This window comes from Eretmochelys imbricata, chromosome 1, assembly GCF_965152235.1.
Source record: "Eretmochelys imbricata isolate rEreImb1 chromosome 1, rEreImb1.hap1, whole genome shotgun sequence".
NCBI classification, from domain to species: Eukaryota; Metazoa; Chordata; order Testudines; family Cheloniidae; genus Eretmochelys; species Eretmochelys imbricata.
The window spans coordinates 335,181,810-335,207,299 of record NC_135572.1 but is presented as its reverse complement, the minus strand read 5'-3'; the positions used below and the strand labels follow the sequence as shown (position 1 = coordinate 335,207,299).

Below are 25,490 nucleotides of genomic sequence, written 5' to 3'. Positions count from 1 at the left end.
TCACCAGGTACTCCTCATGTCCCTGGACCATGATGGGTAGAGGTGATGGTTGTTCTCATCTGGGGAAGGAGTTGTTGATGTGCTTTTTCAGCAAGGAGATATGGAATACTGGCTGCATTTTCATCACCTTAGACAGCTGGAGTTTGAAGACCACAGGGTTGATCTCTTGGAGGACCCGGAATGGGCTAAGATATCGATAATCCAACTTCCTTGAAGGCAGAGTAGAGTCAAGGTATTGTGTTGAGAGCCATATTTTATCCCCAACTGTGATTTGAGGGGTTGCTCGCTCATGAAGGTCAGCAAAACACTTTTAATCTTTTTGGCTGAATCTAGATGGGTTTTCAATTTTTCCTGGATGCAGTGATGGTGTTTGACTAGGTCAGAGGCTGCAGGTACATAGGAGGCTTGTGGCATGGACCAGTGAAACCGAGGGTAGAAACCACAGTTGGCATAAAAATGAGTCTGGGGGTTGATCAGTAGTTGGAATTACTGTACACAAATTTGGGGAAGGGAAGGAGGGGAATCCAGTCATGGTGATGATAATTCACAAAGCAATGGAGGTACTGCTCCAGAATTTGGTTCACTCGTTCAGTCTGCCTATCAGTCTGGGAGTGATAAGCTGAGAAATTATACAGTTCAACATTCAGGAACTTGAACAATTCCTGCCAGAAGTGTGAAACAAACTGTAATCCTCGGGCAGTGGAATCAGAGCACCAATGGGTTTGGTGCAGGGGTTTTTTGTTCGAGCACAGATATCACAGGATTCAATGTAGGACTCAATGGATGAATGTAATTTTGGACACAAGAAATATCAAGAGACCAGCTTCAACATTTTCCAGTGGCTAAAATGGCCATCCAGGGATGAGTCATGGCATAGCTGGAGTATTGCTAGATGCGGTTCATCACTGGGGATATAGATCTGGTCCTTAAACATAAGAATTCCATTCTTGACAGAGAATTTTGGGTTAGGAGCTAAGTCATACCACTTGAAATAAGGTTTACTGCAAATGGATCATGGGGTAGGAGGGGCTTCACATGAGAAAGCAAGCCATTGTCCACCATCACACTGATGAAATGGCAAGCTTAAATACTATGGGACGTTCAGGAGCCATATTTTTCTTGTCCAGCTACTCACCCTTCTGGACAGTGCATTGGGTTTTCCATTCTGGGGAACAGGTCATGGTGAAATCGAACCTGGAGAAAAAAAGGACCACCAGATCTGAGGCTGGTTGAGAGCCTTTCCTGTTTGCAGGTACTCCAGGTTCTTATGGTCTGTATATTCCTGGGTCAGGAAACATGCATCTTTCTGAGAAGATGAAGATGACATCTAGGTAGATCATCACGAACTAGCCTAAAACATCCCTGAAAATGTCCTTGACAAAGAGCTAGAATGTGGCTGGGGCATTGGAAAGACCAAAAGGCATAACCAGATAGTCAAAATTATCGTGACAGGTGTGCAATGCTGTCTTCAATTGGTTACCCTCCAAATAAGACTAGACTGTAAGCCTCACAAAGATCGAACTTGGTAAATACCTTTGTGGAACTGATTCTTTCCAACAGCTTGCTGATCAAAGACAAAGCATACTTGCTTTTGATGGTGATTTTGTCCAAGGCATGATAGTTCATGCAAAGGTACAAGGAGCCATTCTTCTTTTTTCATAAACAAAATTGGGCCCCAGCAGAAGATATGGATGGATGGCTGAAGATCATTGCAAGATTTGCATCAAGGTATTTCTGGTTCTGATAAGGAATAAATTTGTCCAAATGGAAGTTTAGCCCATTACTGGAGATCGATGGGGCAATTTTAGGGTCTACATGGGAGTAAAGTATCAGCATTCCTTTTATCAAATACATCAGCAAACTCTTGATATTTTGCAGGGATTAATGTGCCATTAACTCCTTTAATCTGCTGGTCTCAGAAGGCAGTAGGTTTCTCAGTGCTGGTTCTGTTTGGCCTGGACTCAGCTAGACATGATTTTTGGCAATAGCTCAACTCAAATCATAGCTTGAGCATTTTTCATAAAATGTGTGGATCGTGCACTGAGCGCCATGGAATATTGAGCATGGTCAGAGAGTGTGGTGACTTAATTAAATTAAAATGCAGAATCTCTTGGTGATCTTGGATTTCAGCCTGGAAGGGCATGGTTTATTGGACAACTGAACAAAAGGACAGCATGCTACTGTCAATCTTTACCACTAGATCTGGGGTGGGATTCCTTTGTACTGGAAGCTGATTAACCTTAGTGAATCCAGTATCCATTAAATTGCTAGAGGCACCAGAATTCACTAGCACAAGCTGGGTTCAATTCACCTCAGAGACGGAGAAAGACCTGCAGGTGCAGAGGATGACAGTTCATGGCTGCCAAGACACATATGGGCAGAAGAGGGGACTTTGTTGGAGAACTCAACTGTGAGGTTACATCCAGATGCAAACCCTCTAATGGGGCTGGACATGATTGTTTCCCTGGGTCTGCTGAAGGTCTGGATTTAAGGGGCACACAATGGCAAAGTAGGGCCCCCCCAGTACAAAAGGCTGTTCTGATGCCAATGCTCCTTCTCCTGATCAGTGAGGTGTCTTCACTTCACATCAGTCTGCATAGGCTCCAGTTCTAGGACAGCTCAAGGGGATGGCTGGAATGAAACAGGATGAGGCTGGAGTTGTGTGCATCTCTTCTTTTCTTGGCATCGTTCGAACAAATTACTCTTAATCTGGAGGCACAGTTCAATATACAAATCCAAACTAATGGGAGGTTTGACCTGTACCAATTCATTTTTCCTGTCATCGTTCAGACCCTGGAGAAAATACTGAATCTATGCCACCATGTTCCACTCTTGTCACCAACCAGATGCTGAAAACGAGCAGCATAGGTAGACACAGGCTGACAGTCCTGCTGGAGAAACAGCAGTGTGGCTTAGATGGTATGGGTGCAATTCAGATAATCAAATATTACAGAGAAGGTGTGGATGAACTTGCCAAAGTGACTGAGAATCAGGCTGGCCTGTTCCAGGAGTGGCTAGCTCTAGTCCAGGGTTTCACCAGTCAATAAATTGGTAATAAGCCCCACCTTGGACTGATCATCAGGATACATCGCAGGACTCATCAGGAATAAAATCAGCACTGATTAAGAAAACCAGAACTTCTGGTGGTTCCCATCAAATCCTTCTGGCAGTGAAACCTTTGGGCTGTGTCCCAAAGATACCATGGCTGATGGTAATGGGGTTATCTGTGGCTGTGGGGATCTGTGAGTGGAGGAAGGCATTCTCCAGATGCAATTGGACAACTTGATCCTGAAGACTCTGGACCATCTCTGTGATCTCAGTGATAAACATAATTCCAGGGGTTTCCATCTCGGCTTCTGGAGTTGGGCACAAAAGGAGGCAGCCTACTCAAACTGTCAGAAACTGATAAATGATCAGTCCTCGTAGTTAAAGCAGCAGCAGTCATGACTAGTGGTTGGAACTGTGGCAGTCAGGACTAGTGGTCACACTGGGGACTTAAGCCAGGGGTCAGAGCAGGAATTAAGAACGGGGTTGGAACAAGGCTGGAGCAGGACTAGGAGCTGTCTGTCAGAACCACCAAGTGGCAGGGGATACTCCTAGCGAGGTAGTGATGTTAAGCGGACTGGAGTGAGTGCTCTCATTGCCTATATCCCGGGCTTGGGGTCACCTGGTTAGACCTGCACCTGTGGAGTGGCTGAGCCCTGGCTGATTGATGAGGAGCCCTCAGGTAATCATGCTCAGGCATGAATCATCAGGCTCAGGCTGAGGGATGAGTCATCAGCACTCATCAGGTTCTGAGATGACTCATTACACTGACTAGGACTAGAACAGAATGCTGGGGGTTTTTTTGTCTTTTTGTTAAAAAAGAAAAAAAATTAAAAAGCTTCTCAGCCATTGTGCTGGAATCTCAACAAGTCAGCTATATCATTGTAATGCAAATGAGAGTGTTCAATGCAAATGTGATCTGCAGCAAGGCAAACAGCGCGGATTGGTTCCTTACCACAGCACAGCGGTAAATTGGATAGAAGTGATTGGAAGGAACCATATGAAAATGAACGTGACTGTCACATGGCTCTGAATAATAAGAGCTGTTACATATCTAGGTGTCTGTCTGGATTAAAGAAAATGTATTTAAACTAAACTCTTGGTTGCAAGAGCAGCATTAACAGAAAAAACAGTCCCTCCCATACTTTTCGAAAGCTCTCCAAAGCTACACTGCAGCTCAAGGTAACAACTGGCTTAAAAGGATTACTCCATTAAAAATGGTAATCAAGATTTTAAAAAGCCATGTTAATTAAAGAAAAAAGAATAAAAGGCGGAGTGTCAGCTGCATTCTCAGTGATAAAAAATTGGCTGTCCGGACAATTACCATTTGGCCACCTACTAAAACAAAAAGTGTAATATCAAAGATTTATATAAAAATAATTACTGGGGAAAAGCACCTTCAATTTGTCACAACTGTTTCTCAAATTTTATACTTTTTCTATGGCTCGAAATCTGTTTTTGGCTTCCTGATGATATTACCTTTGAGTCAGGTTAATGTCAAATTTACGTTATTGTTATGGCATTACAGTTAGAAAAAAGGAAGAAATCATACTGATTCCCAAATGCAGAAAAAGGTACTGCAAGCAAAACACTCTCCTCTTTCTTACAGAATTTTTGTGATATGTAATTTAAAATAATGCTGCCTTCTCTCCTGGTATTAAGGAAACTTGAGGAGCCAATGCAAATTTGAGGCTGATCAAAATTATATTTGCTACGTTCTGAGATACTGTAATTACATTTACTCAATTATCCTGAAACTCTCATTCAGTCATTAGGTGTTGATTTGTTTATGAAGTCAGCAAACTGGCAGCTGTTTGTTTCTCATTAAGGCCTGTTCTTATGTAAATGTCTTTCATAAAATTGAAATAAATTTTCATCAGTGTTAGAAATGTTCAATTCACGTACAATATAATTTCAGAGAACAGGTGCATACATTTGATTTTCCCAATGCAATTAGATTCCTTATAACAGATTTTCTAATCCAACAGATCTCAGCTAAAACAGGGACCTTGTAAAACCATGATTAAGTGGATGCACTGCATTTACAGATGCATGTCAGTATAAAAATACCAGAAGATTAAAAAAGGTTTACGCCAAGGAGAGACACTGTTTAAATGACTCATTTGAAAAGGAAAATGATCCAGTCCCACGGTGAATATGCACCAACTCTAGTTCCTATTTCAAAGCCTGAGCAAAAGGACTTTGCATTACAGGAAAAATTCATCTCTCAGAAAGTAGAGGCAGAACACAGAGCATCCCTGCACACCCTGGCTACAGCTCTGACTATCACCTTTGGCTTTGGGCCTTAGTAGAGGTTGTGGCTCCTACCTACACAAGACTCTGATTCAGAGGATCCATGTAGTTCACTGAACCAATGGCCAACACCAGTGGAATTGCATTTCTGTGGCCTCAGAACAAATTTAAGGATTTGGTCCCAAGTAAGTAATAGAGATACTAGATTGACTGAATGGACTTACTGCTACATTTTCATCTCAGAAAACCTACAGAATTAACAGTTACAATAATAAAAATATATGTACATGAGGTCACATGATAAAAAGAACTGCTGATTTATTTAAAATTTGTATTTATCAAGGGCTAAATTGTGCTCTCAAATACTAACATGGCCATATAGGAGGAGTAAGGGTACCTCCCCATCTGGCTGCACTAGGGCTACCTAGAGCTTGGGTCCAGTCCTCAGTGCAACTAGGGGGTGAACAAGAGGTTGGGGAGAGATCAGAAGGGCCTGGAGTAGGTGATGCCACGGCTCAGCTACTCCCTCTATGCTGCATCTTAGAAAGGACTGACATATTCTCTCATCCTCTAGCAGAAGAGGGGCTTGGTACAGTTCCTCCCAGGGCTCCGCCCTGGGCTGTGCAGCTTATACAGGGCCTCAGGACACAATAAAGCTGGATGGGGAGAAAGATAAATGCTAGATTATTCTTTTTCACAGCTCTCTTAATCGCTTCCTGCAGATAAATGTTTTCCCTTGGCTCTTTTTAAAAGAAGAAATTAGGAAAATGAAACCAGCTATTTATATAATTTTGATTTGAGGCATATAAGGTGTCCAAACCTGTACTGCTTACTGAGGAACATCTCCCACCTCCAATCCTCACTGATTTTTCTGAGAAAGGAGTATAGTTCATGTCAATATTTTCAGCAAAATTCTGGCTTCTCTTTAGAGGGGAAGCCTCTCTCCCTCCAGGACACACCTGTGCACAAGCAGGGCAACATGGATCTAGCATTCCTATGTGCACTAGGCAGAGGCCCAGCTAATGTGCCTAGCAGTTCTCCATTACTTTAACAGGGTATGGCTAATCTTTTGTCTTGTACACGTTGCTGCTAATATTGGTCTTCATGGGGGGAGGAAGAAAAGGGCAGTGCACATTGCTCCTTTTTGGAGCATTAGTAAAGAGCACTGCAGAGCATATTCCTCACCCTTTCTCTTGAGCCATCCTGTTCTGTACAGTCCAGATGGCTCAGGGGCCCTCTGCACATCCAGTACTCACCCACAGCACATCTCACACTTGCAAGGGCAGAAATTTCCTTTCTACTAGCAAGTACCCAAACAAACAAAAAACTACTACTAATCTCATCAGTGTTAGTTGTGTAGTTGTGTCTTATCCCCACTCCTCACTGATGAAAATGAAGGACAAAAATAATATCAGCTGAGAACAGTACAGAGTATCACATTACTTTTGGGTGCAGGGCATGGCATCACTTTCCCCTTTCCCCTCAACTGGAATACTTAATATCATGTCATAGTTTACTGAAAAAACATTTTTATGAACAGGAAGTAAAGTGCAGCACCCATGCCTGTTTCATGTGACACTCTATCTCCCTTTAATGGCAGCTAGACTAGCTGGAGATTAATAAGTCTGCTACAGCCTTGGCTAAGAGAGATAGGTCCTTTAGCTCATGCATCAAGCTTCCAAGGTCCCAGGTTTGGTGCTGGTCATGCCGATTGGGGTCTGTCGACATTATACAGTGATAATTTGTACCTTAATTTCATACAAAACTCTGCTAACAGAAGGAAATCTTTTCAGACACAAGATAAATTGGGATATATTAATTATTTATGCATGGCATAAACCAGTAACTTCACTATTATTTCACTGCAACTCTTCCCTTTAAACATGTCTCCTAAATTGAAAATGGAATCATTTTCTTCTGTCATCATATATGTCTAGAAAACCTAAAATGAAAAAATGCTGTATTAACATCACTTGCACATTTTACATTATAACTTTAGGTACTTTGTATGTCTTACTACTGAGTTTAAAAACAACTTATTTCGGACCTGAATTCTAAAAAGCGTGAAAAGCTTCTTGCAAGCTACTGAGTGCCCTTGGGCCTCCGAAATTTGACATCTGAGGCCACTCAGCACTCTGTAGGTTTGGGACTATTATAATCTAACTATTTGTTCATTGGCCTTTGAATGGTGATGTTTAGTATTTTCTGACCGATACTTTATACAAAATATGAAGAGATGTGCAGATGAAATGACTTTCAGCCAGCCTATGGAGAGTACAGAGTTAGGCCGATCGTGGCTCCCAGTGGCTGCGGTTCACTGCTCCAGGACAATGAGAGCTGCTGGAAGCAACGGCCAGTATGTCCCTCGGCCCGCGCTGCTTCCAGCAGCTCCTATTGTCCTGGAGCAGCGAACCGCGGCCACTGGGAGCCGCAGTCAACTGAACCTGTGGATGCGGCAGGTAAACAAACTGGCCTGGCCCGCCAGGAGCTTTCCCTGCACAAGCGGCGGGACAAGTTTGGGAACCACTGCATTAAAGGATCGGAGTTTTAGTGTGTATTATGTCCTTTGAAAAAACACTTGATGTTCTTACCAATACTTCACAATCTAATCAGGTTAGGAAGATAGTCAATGATAAAGTATTGTATCTGGGCCAAATCCAGCAGCCGTTTCTCAGACAATACATCCATTGGCTTGAGAAAGGGCAGCAGGATTTGGCTTATTCCTTGTGATAAAAGTAAAGGTTAAGTGAATAATTACATCAAAATATGTAGTCTCTTACCAAGTTTTCTGTGGTAACAAGGCTGTAATTCTCCTCCACTGCATGAATTCACTAGAATGGTAGATACTTGCTGATGTAAACTCCTGACAGCTAGGCATACTTGGAAGGCATTCCTTAAAATAAAACATTTCAATATCAGGTTTAATCTGGAGGCAACATTAGGAACTGAATTCTTTCTGGAAGGTGAATCACATTCAGTGAATCCGGAGGTTGTGTGGTCCAGATGTCAGAGCAAAGAACTGAAAGCCAGAAGGATCCTAGGATGAGCCAAAGGCTTTCTTTGGTAACCTCATAATAGTAACAGTTTAGGACAGAAGAGACCATATGGCCCATTTACAGCAGGTCTGTCTAGCATTATTACCATGTGATGTTTTCTCCTCCATGTGGATGTCTAATTATATTTTTCAATATGTTCACAGACGCCTTTGGTATAATTCTCCAAAAACCCTTTAGTGTCCTTTTGCTGTCCTCCTGTATGTGATTCCTTCACATTCACCGGCAGTTTAGTCTACAGCCTCCTTTTTACAATGTTATGCACCTCCTTCACCTCACCTCTTTTTATAGTGAAAATAAATGCAAGTTCATTATCTTTTCTGGTTCTTCTGTATCATTCCTGTAGTTGTTGACCACATCAGTGTCCAGTACTCTTGGGTGTGGTTTTGGTGTCACTATTATAGTACAGCACTCAAACAATATCTTCTAAATTGTTTGTTTCCCTTTTTATTTATACAAGTATTCAGTTTCCTCATTCTACTGCTGCTGAAAATTCACCTACTTGGTTTAACTTCCTGCCCATTATCATCTCTCCGAGAACTTTTTACTGTTCGCTGTTTTTCAGCATAACCCCTTTTTCTATTTTTCAGTATTACTCTCACTATTCTGTGCCATATTTCTTAGTAGAAAGAACAGGAAACTGGGAATCTGTACTCCATGGTTCTTTTCCCAGCTCTGCCTCTGACTTGCTGTGTAATCTTGGCCAAGTTAGTCAATGTTGCTGTGCCTCAGTTGATTTATATGTAAAATGGGTATAATACATTTCTACTTTACAAGTATGTCACAGGCTCGAAGACTACTTTATATAAATAACACTCAGATGTTTACTTGTAACTCTGTAGTAGGAGTTAAAACTTGGTTTGTTTTTGGTAATTATATATGTGTTAAAAGCTAAATTAAGAAATAATTAATAATATTTTGTCTTCATTTCATCTGAAGATCCCAATCCTGCAATGAGCTTTGCCCAGGTGCAGGGGTCCACCTACATGGAGCTCATTACAGTGTGGACTCTCAGACTGTGAGTTCTTTAAGGAAGGGACCTGACTTAAATGGAAAGCACCTAGCACATCTTGGGTGCTATATAACAAACAATAGAATCATAACTTGAAAGTACTTTTAGTGACTGAGAATATTTGTATTTAAAGTTTAAAGAAGCTCAATACATATTGTTTTTCAATCATCTTTAGAGAAATAGGAGAATCTAAAATCACACCAGCCATCCATTAAAAATATTAAAATACTGACCAAAAATCTCATAGCTCTGTTATGTGATTTTGAATACTTCTTCTGAAGAAAGAGGTTCCTTCTAGCAATTTTCCAAACATTTTCTCTGATTCATCTCTCATAAAAGGTCTGATAAACACAGTCTGATCATTTAGTGAGAAGCAAACAGAACTTTCAGACATTTTAATTAATTAGTGCTTTGTTTACTGGCTAGATTACCTCCTTGCAGCATACCACAAATAACCTCCACTCTTATCCTTTCATCATGTTAACACTTGGTGATGTGGGAAAAATGATTCAGCTGCAGGCTTTTCCTCTGAACTCAACTCAATTGAGACAGGACAAGGACATTGAAAACTAAAGGGAATTGATCTCTCCTTAAAGACAAGGACAAACTCCAAACACCTGCCAGTAGGATCTATGTGTAGAGACTATTACAGTGCTTTCCAAGTATAAGTGACATGAACATCATTTAAGTACAGTATGTATTGCTTTGCTCTGAATACTATTTCAATCAATGAAACATTACTGAAGTGAGAATAATGCACTGTTTAAACCTTAGGCTACTGCCATTTATCTACTCTGCCCCCCAAAATAAAGTATCAAGACACAACATGACACAGAAAAACTTTTATATTACTCATGAATAGTGCTGGATTGGAGTACTGGATACTGAAATCCTCCCTGCATAACTGCAGGATCGGTACTGCACAGTACATGCTTCTCTAAAACTCCCTTAAACCTGCCATCTAGGGAGCTCAAGGATAAGATGTTAGTTTACTCTCTTGGCTAGTCAGAGTTTGGTCTCTCTGTTGACATGGACAACAAGGATGCAAATTAAGGACCAATGCAATAATCACACTTTTGTTACAGGAAAAGGATTGAGACATCAATTCACATAGGCAAATAACAAGCCAGAGGTGGTGTTCACTGTTGGTCACTATTACCCTGGGCTTGATTTGAACCAGTGACTTGAGGTAAGAGGCTTCATATATCATTACTAGTCCCCAGAAGGGATGTACTTTGGGTCTACAGAATGACTGAGCATGAACGCAGAAAGAATTTATGCAAAACCACATTCCGGCAAATAGCAGCTATATCTTACTACAATAGTAGCATGAGAAAGGTGGGACTCACTATGCTGTAGTGGTCATAAGCATTCCCATTTTTTCCTCTATAAATTAATCCCTTTCTTCCACAATTTTGTATTTCAGACTTCCAGACAATGTTCTTGCAAATGTTATGAAAAGCAGGATGTCACTAAACATAAAAGTTACTAGCCAATCTGCCTTACCTCCTGAACAAGGTGCCAAGTCAGGCCGTGGTTGGTGGAGTACTCCAATTTCACCTGGTTGTCCATGTGAGGAGTAAACTGCTGGCCACAGCCCATCACCAAGTTGAACTGTATCATATATGAAGCTCCAATTTGCATGGACTGTGTTTCCACATAACGCATGCTAGAGGTTAATTTAGAATCTCCTGTAAAACTGAGAGATAAGGTAGAGAATCAGAATTCATTTCTGAAATAGCTCAAAAGGTAACATTCTGAAAGATTGTGGTATTAACTACAGCTTTACAGCTGCAAACCTTTCATTCTGCAGACTACCACATAAGAAAGAGACCCAGGCATGGTCTTCACAGACCACTAGTAGACCCCTGACCCCAGTTTGAGAACCACTGAACTATAAGTTATTATGATATTTTTTGTGTTACAGTAGTGTCTGGGAACCCTAATCAAGTTTCAGGTATGCTACATATAAGCAACAAAGAAGAAAGTCTCTGCTTCAGAGTGCTCACCATGTAGGTAAAGTAATTTTAGATGAATACTGGACAATGAAGATAACAAAACATGAATTTAGTTAAAATGTCTTTCTTACATATATTACTAGTTAGTGCATTTGAATACCATCACCTTGTGACAAAAGCACAGTTACTTTCTCCAATATACATTCCAGAACTAATATCCACAATGCATATTTGTATTGCATATCCTGCATTTATTCTGAGTGAATTAGCGGAGGGTTATATGTATATATAGTTTGGCAAAATTTGAGATCAGTAAAGCAAAGTCACAATAGTTCAATTGAACAAAATAAAGACATTGAAAGTAGTAAGTCTGAGTAAGTATCTGAAGATCCCCTATCCATGTTAGTTGAGAAGTCCTCCTTCCTGAAACTGATGGGTGTATGCACCCCATTCCTGGAATTTAAAATGAAAGCCTCTCCCCCCAACCCAAGTGTGAAACTTGACTGTGTGAACTACTGCAGGATTCGTTGTTAAACTCTTTAAGTTGATCTCTGATCTCAGAGAAAACTTCACCTCTTCGTTAATGCTGGTACACAGACCAGAAAAAATTCTTACAAGAGAACCTTGGTTTATCTAACTCGCAGGTCATTACTAAAATGAAATTCCAAAAGAAGTGTCCTATAGGAAAGGAGGATAGTCTGTGTCTATGATTGTCCAAGCAAAGCTTTTTTTCACTTGGAGGAAGTTGCAATATGGACTCATGGAGTCCTTTATCACCCACAAATTGCCTCCAGCTAAACAACAGTAGCATTAAAGATATGATCTCTACCTCCTTTCCCACTACTTTCCGCTACAATTCTCCAGTGTACCTGTTTCCAGCTGGACTCTACTGCTAGTATAGTTAATGCGTTCTTTGTGTGGGGAAACATGCAGTTGGAATACATTTGAAGATGTTATAGAAAGATAGACTAATGTACCTAGTACAAAAGTAAATAGAAAGAGACCTACATGAAGTGTATTTAAAAACACTGTTTTATAAATATTAGTTGTGAACTGATTTCTAGTTATGTATATAATTACAGATGAGCAGGCAGAGAAAAAGCCAATACCCACATGTACCCTCAAAATAATCATTCTACCTGCAAGCACTCTGAACTAATTGGTACTTCTGGGAATTATATCACAACGAATGTCAGCCAATCGTCTTTGTAAATTGTGATAGGATTTGCAGATTTACTACACTTTCAAGGCCAGTACTTCCAGGAATAATAGAAAGCCACATGGATATAACTGAGTGATAAGGCTAAAGTGACCTAGAATATTAACATAACAGCCAGACTCCAAACTCCCATATTGGGCCCAATCTTGCTGCAACTGAAGAAAACAGAAGTGTTAGCATTTTACATCCCCTTGTGTCTGATATACATAGATAATCCCTAACTATATCATCATATTATATTTTAATTATATTTAACTGATGCTTAAAATAAAAGGAATAGTCTCCAATGAAATACAAGCAAAATCTCAATCGTGTATAATGCACTCACATTGTAAGGATTTGTCCAGTCAGTTTTACTTCTTACTGATTGTGAATCTGGCCCATTATGACAATCTCCCTCCCAGCACAGCACAGCCATTTCCTCTCCCTTATGGGCTAAATCATAGTTTCATGATCTGGCCCAATGTGATTTATTCATATGCAGCTAGTTTAATTTACACCTATGGGAATATCCCAAAGAAAAGGCTTTAAGTTTGATAACTACCTCCAGTTAAACAAACAGAGGTGAATGAATATTACAGTTCATATTATGCTCTCACTATAATAAAAAAAATATGGGCTTAATCATGCCTGTATATGACCATTCTGCAAAAAAGAAGCGTGCAACTTATTTGTTTTTGAAAGTGAAACTCTCTGCACTCAGTGTTTTCCTGGATCCCTTCCGTACGTTGAATCTACTTACTATTATAAAGTATATGACTCAGATGTCAAACAGGTTATAAACAGCAAATTTAGATTGTTTGTTATATATAATCACAAAAAACTTCAAACAATAAAAGCAAATATTCCTAAAATAAAATTGGGGATTATTGGGGAAACTTTCCCAAAACTGTAAGCAGAAATAGTTCCAGATTTATAGATTCCAAACCAGAAATGAAAGCCTCACAGACAATTAGAGGCAATCTTCTCTCCACTGAAAATGTGCTTTCGGATGACATGCTGTAAAATGATTTATTTCATATTGACTATAGTTTTTCTAATGAAAAAGCAATTGTCAGAGTATTCTCAGGAGAACACTCTCAGTGCTACAGCAACCTATGCTCATGGAAAGTCATGAGTTAGAAAATGAGAACCAAATGGACTCTCAGCTGGGAAAAGCCAACAATAATTAATTTAACTACCAGCCATTTGTACAGACTTGTTATAAGTTTAAAAATTTCCCTCGAGAGAAACAAGGTCAGTGGAGGGCATAGTTCATATCTTACAATGAGCCTGAAGAATACTTATCCAGCAACAAAATGTTGGTATTCCAAAAGCTTTACTTATTTATTTGGTACAAGAAAAGATCAACATTTTTACCACTACAGAAAACTACTGACATGGCTGTAAATAAGACACTGAATTCAGTACTGCAATTTTAAAATTTTGATGTGGTCTTAGAGGAAAATAAAGCAGAACTTTTGCTTTCCCATATAATCTTGAAAAACCACATGTTATATATGTCTAATGATAAGAGAGGGAGAACAATGTCATTAGCGGCTTTCATGCTAACTCTTTGATTAAGAACCTACAAACAATTTGAGTCCTGCCACGTTGTTCCATTTTAATGAGCAGTGAATACATTCCTCGTCCTTATTAAAGTAGTTAAAGCTGCTTCTACAGTCTCATTATCACTGCCAGAGCACACTGTGTGTTGTTCCCACAGCCAAGTCAACTCCTTATAGTTTGAGAGTTGATCAGAAAGTCAAATCAGATTGCTCAAATGTACTTGTTAAAAAAACTCCTACGGTGCTGTTCTAGGTGTCCTTGGGGATTCTACAATTATTTATATTTCCTTGAGGGTTCTTATAATTACTATGATTGCACTTTTGCAAAGTAAATGTATCTATACCAATTAAAGCCATAGTCGGTTAAAAATGTTGCTCAGACTCAGATGAAACTATGTTGCTTGGGGTTTGATCAAAGCATAGAAATTAAACTACTGTTATCTTACATTGACCTCTGTATTATATTAAGATACTCCACAACTTTATTTGAACAGATATTAACGATTTACAAAAAGAACTTTGTTTAGTATTGCACAAAAATATGTATTATGAAATTAAATTTGAAAGAGTATTTAAAAAACTGTTCAGTAAAATAAAATGATTCTATTCAAGTCACATTGCTATTAATTAGACTTGTTTCACTGGTATATCTAGGCAATACCATACCAGCTAAGATGACAAGATCCTACCAAGCTACTGGATCTGAAAATTACTCAAAGGTGGAAACAACAGCTCAAAAGTAAACTTTAAACTCTTTCATGCCTTCCCCTATGCATTAATTCCTTCCCTGAGCTTGTCTGAAAGGCTGCTACAGTACCTTCTACTCATTCAAATCCCTCCCTAAGATTAAATTTTGCAATGGTGACTACAAGAAAATTAACCAACTGATAATGGCTGGATAGTATAGGAATGAGTGGGAATCAGTTTATAAAAATCCATATGCTGTTTCTCCTTCCCTGCTCTTCAAATGTTTCTAGGTATATCACGTTAAAAAATTCTGGGGGCACCCTTGACAAGAAAGCATGTAGGGCTAGCCCTGACTGCAATTCTTACACTAATACTGAGCACAGTATAGACGCCTAGATAAACAGTAATGCCAGACAAAATTACTTGCAACATTGCAGACCTTTTTCCTGTTCCAGAGAATAACTGTAATGTCCATGCAAACAAATGTAGAAATATAACTATTTGTCCTTTACTGGTTATTCTGTATTATGGAGTTAAAGTGATAATAACAGAAGTTTTCAGATGCATTTATATTATCATTTGCAGTTATTTGGGGGTCAACTTTCAACATACTGCGCAGGAAGTGTATTGTATGTGCATAGTTCTCATCAAATGTAAATCTCTGTGTAATGCAGTGTAAAATTTACTCCTTATTAAGAAAAGATCATTGATTCTATTGTTGTTAGTGATGTGTACATGGGGGATAATTACAATGAAATGATAGTTTCCAGAAAGATTAATACACAGAAATTAATTAGCTCTTACTAGTACAAGGAAAAGAATCACTTTGTATATTATTCACTTATTATATTAAAATTAACTACTTAAATACAACACAAATGATCTACGTTCTCACCAAAGGGTCCAGTCATGGCCACAGCATGGTTGAACATTTCCCAAGTAGAATCCCAGAGACTGAGTGACTTCTACTAGATTGGTGAAGTCTAGACTAATGCTATTGAAAAGCACGGAGGTCATGATGATCTCATCGATAGCCCATACATCTTCTCCCTGAGAAGAATGATATGGTTGCCACCATCTGAATTGAATACCAAATTGTCTTGCATCTTCTGGTAGCTCCACAGAAATTATTCTGAAAAACAAATCCAAGTTCTTATTCACACTGTCATTACACATAATAGTTTTGTGGGAATCCAAAATAGTTCATTTTTATTTTAAAGTACACACAGAATCTAAAAATTATGGGTTAAATTCAGCCTGAGGTCTACACTGGTTTCTACTGCTGTAGATGGACTCAAAGGCAGAAAAAGTCAGGGGCAGGGAGTTGGAGTCGGAAAATCAGCCATAACATCTACTCTGCCATGGGACCTTGGACCTGCAAGAGACCCACACATCCCTAACGCTGGATGCAGCAAGTGCAGCAAAGGAGGCCAAAGGTTCCATTGATTCAGCACAGCCCCACAGTAGCTTCTGCCATGCTGCTACTAAGGAGCTCCAGGCAGATTTTAAAGCTTCCCTTCCATGTGATGTGAGAAACCTGGAGGAAGGGCAAGTGAATGCAACAGCTCTTGTTTCCCTAGAACTGAGATTTGAGCTACAACACAATGGCCCTTATTGGTACAGGGATGGGCGATATATATCTCCCACCATCAGCTTCAATGACTCAATCCCTATGTATTTTGTTTTGATCTGATAAGACATATGTGGTTTGTGCGCTCTACTCTGTAGTGTAGGAATACTTTTAATTTCAAATTTATTTTTATTGCCGCATATAATGAAGTTGTGCATTCACTTAGAAGAACTGACCCTAGCAAATTCTCAGCTCGAGGACCAATCAAGATTAATCTTGTCAGGCAGAGAGATTATGTGTAGTCTTGTGTGGCATACACATTTCTTTTATTGCTGTGTAGAAATTTTATCATAGGCCAGTCCCATGAGCTTACTGTGCTGTGCAAGGTCACTTGATTTGTCATGGCAGCTATGACAACAAACCTGTACTTGACAAACTGTGAAGAAAATTAAGAATAATATCTAATTTCCAGGAGCAATTATTGTATACAGCAGCAGGAAGCATACATTAATTGCCACGGCAATGACACCTTCTTGAAAGTTCCATAAATCACTAGTACCATGCTGCCCACGTACAACATACAAGGTGAGATGTGAAGCAGAATGGCAAAATGGACATTTGTCTCCATCAGTGTACAATTAATTGCTGGCAAAGGGGTTTTCAGTAAATTTATACTGAGGCTCATGTGTTTTCTTTTTTTTAAAGAGGAAATTTAAATACAATAACAAGCCAGATAAAGTGGAAACTTCATTTTATACTCTTAGCACTAAATTTTTTCCAGATTTTATGATTATTCAAGGTTTGTGGTATACTCTTTTGTTCTCTGTGATATGTGAAATTGTCTTGTACCTTTAGATATCTTTGCACAAAACCACACAGTTAAAACCACTTGCTAAATTGTTTTTGTGAAGCCTAATTTATGCATTAAAACAGCTGTGCAATGTCACATTTATTTTAAAGAAATAACAAGTTAATTGATTAGCAGGAAAAATCAAATGGTGTGACTAAACAAGTGACTTTTGGGAAGAACTGGGAAAGAAATGTAGACCACACAGAGTCAGGATAAACACTTGCAAGAAAAGCTATATTGAGGATCTAGGCTCATGAGATGGCATCCAGGATCAGCAAGCACAAACAGTTTGTGAAAGAGGTATGCTGAAAAAATAGCTCAGTTATAATAAACATGGATGGATATTTAAATAAGACAGCAACATCAACTGGGTTGCTATTACTGAGGGTATGTCTACACTGCGAAATTAGGTCAAATTTATAGAAGTCGGCTTTTTAGAAATCGGTTTTATATATTCGAGTGTGTGTGTCCCCACAGAAAATGCTCTAAGTGCATTAAGTGCATTAACTCGGCGGAGTGCTTCCACAGTACCGAGGCAAGCGTCAACTTCCAGAGCGTTGCACTGTGGGTAGCTATCCCACAGTTCCTGCAGTCTCCGCTGCCCATTGGAATTCTGGGTTGAGATCCCAATGCCTGATGGGGCTAAAACATTGTCGTGGGTGGTTCTGGGTACATATCGTCATGACCGCGTTCCCTCCCTCCCTCCGTGAAAGCAAGGGCAGACAATCGTTTCGCACCTTTTTTCCTGAGTTACCTGTGCAGACGCCATACCACGGCAAGCATGGAGCCCGCTCAGCTCACTGTCACCATATGTCTCCTGGGTGCTGGCAGACACAGTACTGCATTGCTACACAGCAGCAGCAACCCATTGCCTTGTGGCAGCAGATGGTGCAATAGGACTGGTAGCTGTCATCGTCATGTCCGAGGTGCTCCTGGTCGCCTCTGTGAGGTCGATCAGGAGCGCCTGGGCAGACATGGGCGCAGGGACTAAATTTGGAGTGACTTGATCAGGTCATTCTCTTTAGTCCTGCAGTTAGTCCTAATGAACCATCTTATGGTGAGCAGGCAGGTGATATGGATTGCTAGCAGTCCTATTGCATCATCTTCTGCCGAGCAGCCATGAGATGTGGATGGCATGCAGTCCTTCTGCACCGTCTGCTGCCAGCCAAATATGTAAAAGACAGATGGAGTGTATCAAAACAAGAAATAGACCAGATTTGTTTTGTACTCATTTGCAAACTCCCCCCTCCCCCCGTCTAGGGGACTCATTCCTCTGGGTCACACTGCAGTCACTCACAGAGAAGGTGCAGCGAGGTAAATCTAGCCATGTATCAATCAGAGGCCAGACTAACCTCCTTGTTCCAATAAGAACAATAATTTAGGTGCACCATTTCTTATTGGAACCCTCCGTGAAGTCCTGCCTGAAATACTCCTTGATGTAAAGCCACCCCCTTTGTTGATTTTAACTTCCTGTAAGCCAACCCTGTAAGCCGTGTCATCAGTCGCCCCTCCCTGCGTCAGAGCAATGGCAAACAATCATGCATCTGAGTTGAGAGTGCTGTCCAGAGCAGTCACGATGGAGCACTCTGGGATAGCTCCTGGAGGCCAATACTGTCGAATTGTGTCCACAGTACCCGAAACTCGACCCGGCCAGGCCGATTTAAGCGCTAATCCACTTGTCAGGGGTGGAGTAAGGAAATCGATTTTAAGAGCCCTTTAAGTCGAAATAAAGGGCTTCATCGTGTGGACGGGTGCAGGTTTACATCGATTTAACGCTGCTAAATTCGACCTAAAGACCTAGTGTAGACCAGGGCTTAGTGGTCAAGTGATGCTGTAGGATCTTCTCACAGAGTTGTGATAGTGTCTATGGACACTGCAGTCCCTCTGAGAGAGGAAGGTTTTGCTAGGGGATCTGTATAGTGGATTGAAGGACCTATCCACTTCATAGCACTTGAACATGCAGGAAGAATGAAATCTCTCTGTGTGGCCTCTTTGCTAGGACTTGCTCTAACCCCTTATAATAGAACCATGCCAGTTCTGCCCCTTCAATGGCTGAGATAGTATCCTTTTCCAAGCCCTGTTTTCAGTTTGTAACTTTCTAAATAAGGGAGGAGAGGCACTAAATGGGTCATACTAAACAAGGAATTAACTTCAGCTCACCTTCCTCTCCTTGGTTTCAAACCAAAGATACATTTTTGAGAAAGTTTGCGAAAAATCTATTCAATCTTTGTAAAGTTAGGGGTTCAGAAAATACGTATTTTCTACTTTAAAAACAATGTTCAACCTAAGCAATTATCTCCATTTTACAAATGAGGAAACTGAGGCACAAAGAGATTAAGTGACTTGCACAAGGTCACACAGGAAGTCTGTGGCATGAATAAGACCTGGATCTCCTAACTCTCATGTACATTAACCACAAAAGCAGCCCTTTCCCCACCAAAGAAATCCTTGTCCACAAGGAGTATCAAACCTACAACCTTCAGGGTAGAGTTTTCAAGGCACAGATGGTAGTTAGGAGCTGAACTTCCACTGAAAGCTGAAAGAGCTGTTGAGCACGATACTTTGTTTCTTACAAGCCAATAAAAATGAAGTAAGCTGAGGAGAGATCACACTCATGGGCCACTAAAGAACACTCTGCTCAGCACACAACATGAAGCACTGAGCAGCTGCCTGCATGAAGTAGGACTTTCTTAGAACCCTGGACACATTTCTGTTTTAGTGGCTGACTCTGATGCCTGCTATTTAATTCCTTCTGCATCTCTTCAACTCACATAAGTAGTTGCTATTCCTAGCTGGCAGTAACTGAAAATCCTAAAAGTGGTAACTACACTCATTACTAATATATTGATGATAATGAAAAACTTAACTAATTACTTGTCTGTGAAAATAAACTACTCACCCCCTGATAGGGGGCAAATAGAACATTGAAAGGCTATGGAGTGCATATGTTAACATGCAGAACCCTAGTGTATTTACATTTACAACAGCTTCTCTTGTTTGACTTTGATTTGCAAGAGATAGATAAAAAAGGAGGGGAATTCTTGCTGATGACTTTTCCACTGCAGAGAAGAAAAGTGTTCTTAGTACCATTACCACACACCATCAGATTTTTTTAAAACTAGCAGAGAGACCTTTGCTCTGATCTCGTTCTTTCAAGCTATGCGCATACCTAATATTGAAAAACCACCGCTGTTCTTCTGAGAAGAAAAATGTTGCTGTCAGATAGCAGTAGATTACATGCACTTTCCAGCAGAACATTAAATATGTAATTTTTTCATATGACTGAAGATTAATTAATTTTCTGGATACAGATTGACGGCCAAACTTTACAGCAGTCCATCTGTTACCCAAAAGCAGATATTTTTAGACAACTTAACATACAGAGGTGAAGCTTTTTTCATGTTCTTAATCATAATAATTGTCAGTATTACCTTCAGGTTTGCATGTCTGTTCATTTGTTCCATCTTCCCATAAATAGTAAAAACTTGGGAAAACCTTTATAACATGCATGTTTTGATCATATATTGGGTATATGTTGAGCTTAGTCCTTAGTGCCGCTAGAACAACAGAAACTAAACTGCTTATACTGATGATCAAATAGATAAGAGGTTGACAGCACCAATGTAAATTACTACATTTATATATGAAACTTGATTAAAATCAGTTACTGGGATGTGCATTGCCCATTTTATTGTAAAAAATTAATAACACTGTATATTAAAAACCTTGAGGAAATATAAATCCTACACTTGTAATTTTGGATCTAAAAATTAGAAACAGCACCATATAAAATATATATGTGACCGTAATAAAGGAAGCAAAAGAAAATTTTGAAGGAGGATTATTAGTATTAAAGTTTATACAATCACTCTCTAGGAAATATTTAAAACTTTAGAAATTAAAGCCAGATAAAGAAGATCCGATCAAAGACAGTAATTGCCCTCATTTTATGGGGTATACTATGTATTACTCCAAATAAATATTTTTAATGTTACAGAATTGTTTCCATTGTAATGTTCTTAATCATCTTTTCTATTGTCTAGTTATTACATTAGTGGGAAGAGTGAATCAAATCTTTCCTTGATATAGGTTCATCTGTGTTTGATAAATGTACATTTTAATTACAATTTAACAATAGTCAGCAACTAGGGAAAAACATATAGATGTGTAAGAACCCAAAGCAGCAATTTTTATTTAGTGCTTAGCTAGGATGCAGGGTGGAAAGGCACAAAAGTTCCTGATTCTGAAAAGCACTCAGGCATGTGCCTAAGTGAGTTCAATGGGGCTTTCATGAGCTTAATGTTAAGCTTGTGCTTAAGTGCTTTCCTGAACTGTAGCCAAACATGAATGATTAGTCAATGGCAGCATGGCTGTACAATAAACTGGGCTGAAAAAGAAGAGGCATCTTTCTGTTTGGATGGCTCAGGATTTTTAGGATTTCCCTGAAGAACTTCAGACATCCTCATGGGTAGATCATGCCCTTGCCTCCTTCTTGGGCCCACAAACTCCTAGCCCAAGCGAATTATATGGTAGGATGTCTGTGGCTTTAATGCTGTGCATATTTTATCTTAACCTTTCCCTTCCTGTGACTGTTTCCATGGGAGGGGATAGGGTTGGTTCAAGCAAATCTGAGGTCTTCTTTGAGGCCATTATTCCCCTCCTCCTTTAATCTGATGCAAGGCCAGAGATTCACTGTGAAACTTTCTTCCTACTCTTCCACAACTGCTCCAATTTGTTCTGCCATGTAAGCTGGACGGTTGTTCCTAACGATCTATTTTTATATGAATGGGCAAAAAAGGAATGTGTTCAGAATTGGTGCAAATGTTTGTGGAGGGAGATGAAGGCACAGAATGCTCAGTTAGCAAGGAGTAACCCACATTTCAAACCATACCTAGACCTCCTGCAGGTTTGGCACCACAGTTTGAACTTGTCCAAGGAGGGGATGATATAGACTTTAATATTTGTTGTGTTAACAACAGAAAAGTGGCAACAGCTGATTGTATGAAGGAAAAATCTCTGATGCTCATCTGCTCCTCATTTTTCCTTAGCTCAGATTTCCAATATACTGGAAACAACTTCAGTTCTGTTTGGGATAAGCAATCTTGAGCTAAACTGAATGCTGGTGTAAGCAGATGCAACACATTGAAGCCAAGTTGCTTACGGTAAGGCTGAATTTCCTTGCCAACGTCCAAGACTCAGATACATATGGTGCTCAGAATACTCTGATTTTCCGTAACACAATAAATTGGTCAGTATAGATTGTATAAATTAGTTCCCCTACATCTCAGTACAAATGTATTTATACTCTATACTGCTGCAAATTACTGCTCACAATATTAGCTGTCTTTAGATATCACTTTTCAAAATTATAATCCATATACCTTGGCTCATGATAGTTGAGATAAGAGTAATGTTCCAGTAGTTTCCATGTAATCCCATTGTCATATGAATAGTGTAGTAACACTCCTTCTCCTGGCTGATCAGGTGCTTTGCATGTACTCAGCACAGACTTGCTTCCCAAGCGCAGAGTGAACTGGAGGAACCTAGATCAGAATTACATAAATATTGGTAAGGGTGCCATTTATATAGCATTTTTTCCTAATCACATTTTCTGATCTTAAAAATTGAGACAAATTTTGAGAAACAGCAGTTATGAGTTGTTTGTAGCTGAAATGGTTTTTACAATCAAGTAATGCAATGTGGCATATATATTTTTAAAATGCCAATCATTACAGCATTTAATTATTTATTAGGCACTGGAGGGGAGGAGGAGATACTGAATGGATCTAATCAGCTGCCACAAGCTGTCAAATAAATACAACCTTATACATAATTAATTAGCACTTGGCTCTGACATTCAGTTTTGATATTAACATTTCATATTTTCTAGCCTGGCTATACAATAACTGCCCCCATATCTGTTTAATACTCATGCTATTTAAAAAACAGGGGAAATGAAAGGACTATAGCTTATTCTACACAATCAAAATTAAAATATGAAACAAAATGTTCCATAATTTTGCTCATGTCACAAGAGAGGTTAAATGAAACAAAAAGTGAAGATGAAAGGACCAGTAAATTCTATTACAAATATAGTCTCTAGGTTTGTTTATAGCACATTACTATTCTTTCTTATTCACCTGGACTGTGAGCTGTCAAGAAAAGAAGTGATTAGTTGACGTCTTCCATCTTTGTTAAAAACCAATGCCTTGCCACTTGCTAGGACTCCACAGCCAAAGCTGACTTCAGCACCACGGATAGAGTAAAAATTGTGATAGGATGAGAGCCTGGAGCTCCCAAAGCTTTCTGAAATAAACACGGGGAAGGTCTGGGAAGCCATTTCACATGCGGGTCCTGAGTACCCAGGGTCACACCTATAAGAAATATATATTAAAAACATAATTAGTCCCAAATAAATGTTTTAAACCTTTTTCTCCCCTGTGGAAGATCAAGATACAGTTTTGCAACCAAACATAACAGTTGTTAACTTTTAAAACCTTAAAAATAAAGTCCATTGATTTTCTCAAACCTAAAGTGAGAGACTCTTCGAAATAAGTCATACTGTATTCAAAATATTCTTATGGATGATGTATTTGTTTTGGTCAATATTTACCCTTTGGGTCAAAAAAAGTTGCTATTCCTCTAAATAGAAGTCAATATCCACATATTGTAAAATAAAAATATAGAGATAGTCTACTTCTTGTTTGTGGTACTAAGATCCTACTGCAACTGCCACATGTCAAATTATTAGTTTGCTACTATGTAACTGTAACAGATCAAATGTGATTACAGCTAATGCCACACAATACAACAGAACCCAGAAAATATTTAGAACATCATCTTCAAAAGTGGCTAATGATTTTGAGAGCCTTGAGTTTTAGCGAGACACCTTGAAGGAGCCTGACTTTCAAAAATCACTGCCCCTCTGAAAACCAGGCTGTTTTTGGTCTTAATATAAAGATTCTAGTCTGTTAAAAAGTGGCACAGTTTAATAGAAAATGGCAAAGCCACAATTTACCAGTAAAAAAAAATAATATAAAAAAGCATCATTGTAATTTCTAGCATGTAATATAGTACATTTCAAAATGAATAGGTGGTCCAAATCTCTCCAGGTTTAATATAAAAGAAAATTATTAGATAAAGTCATTTAGAAATTTACTATTAAACTTACATTGTATTAATAATTTGATGCATTTCAGATGCTATATTAACTGATTTTACATTTAGCCTTTATAGAATTACAAGGGCTGAAATGAAAATAATTTCAATTTTCAGTTTAAAAAGTAAACTGAATGACAAAAAGTGAACACATCAACTCTGGTATTATTATAGCCCTTACTTGCAGCCATTTCTAGTACATTGTCCTCGCCCTGAGCAGAATCTGAGGCAAGATGGACCAATATAAACTGCAGAGAAAAGAAACTGGTTAAATTAAAAGGTTATATTATGTGACAAAGAAAGATAACCAACACCTTGTTGAGCATATGGGGCTGATCTTGCAAACAGATATTAGTGTTTCTCTGTAGACAGGAATGGGACTACCTGAAGGAGTAATGATGCCCTTTGAGGTACCTCTCTGCCGGGATTGAGTAAATAAATATTGACTTAGATCAAGGAGACCCATGGATAACCTATTGTACACTGGATGCTGTATATTTGTGTCTGCTCCCAGTTTGAGGTGCTGGAGATGTTTTAATATATGCACCTATTTTGTGTAAAGATGTCTAAAGAGCAGAATAGATGTAGCTGGCTTGTCTGGGCATTTCTTATCCTTCCCCTTCCTCCACCCTATTTTGGGCATGTAGGCCTCCCATTAGTATTGCAAAATTTTGAAGGTTATTCCTTCTCTGACTGAAATTAATGGCAACACTCCTGTAGGACTCAGTGACACTGGGATCTGGCCCCAACTCCTGAGAGGGAAATATTAATATCATGCATTTTTAGTGAGAGAACTGTATTAATGTTTCATTTGCATTAAACAAAAATGAAAATCATATGCACTGAATAACCATTCCAGGCACCTGACAACACACTACTATATCTCACCTTTCTTCTGTAAGAGTAGCTTTTCATATTCAGTGATACAATAAAAGGGTAGGAAAGATTAGTTGCGATCATCACAGTGTGGTTTTTATGGGATAATCCAAATGAATACATTTGCTATCTTGGGGGTAAATTTTTGTAAGCCTGAAGTTTGGAAACTAGTAGCATTAACTGGAGCCAGGGACAGTGCAAGTACATAGGGAATATCCCCTTATGCCATACCTCTGTAAATGCACCATAATCCTGAATGGCC

The 25,490-nt window shown here is 39.2% G+C and overlaps 1 protein-coding gene across 1 annotated transcript in view; it reads right to left on the bottom strand.

Moving 5' to 3' along the window:
- The window catches only part of RELN (reelin), a 455,527-nt gene that overhangs the window by 118,807 nt on the left and 311,230 nt on the right, over nt 1-25,490 (bottom strand). Inside the window, exons 17-22 of the mRNA XM_077807865.1 lie at nt 24,534-24,600; nt 23,335-23,568; nt 22,576-22,737; nt 15,670-15,906; nt 10,870-11,062; nt 8,079-8,191 (exon numbers count right to left, since the gene is read on the bottom strand). Coding sequence (XP_077663991.1) covers nt 8,079-8,191; nt 10,870-11,062; nt 15,670-15,906; nt 22,576-22,737; nt 23,335-23,568; nt 24,534-24,600 — 1,006 coding nt within the window. The remainder of the gene's footprint in view (nt 1-8,078; nt 8,192-10,869; nt 11,063-15,669; nt 15,907-22,575; nt 22,738-23,334; nt 23,569-24,533; nt 24,601-25,490) is intronic.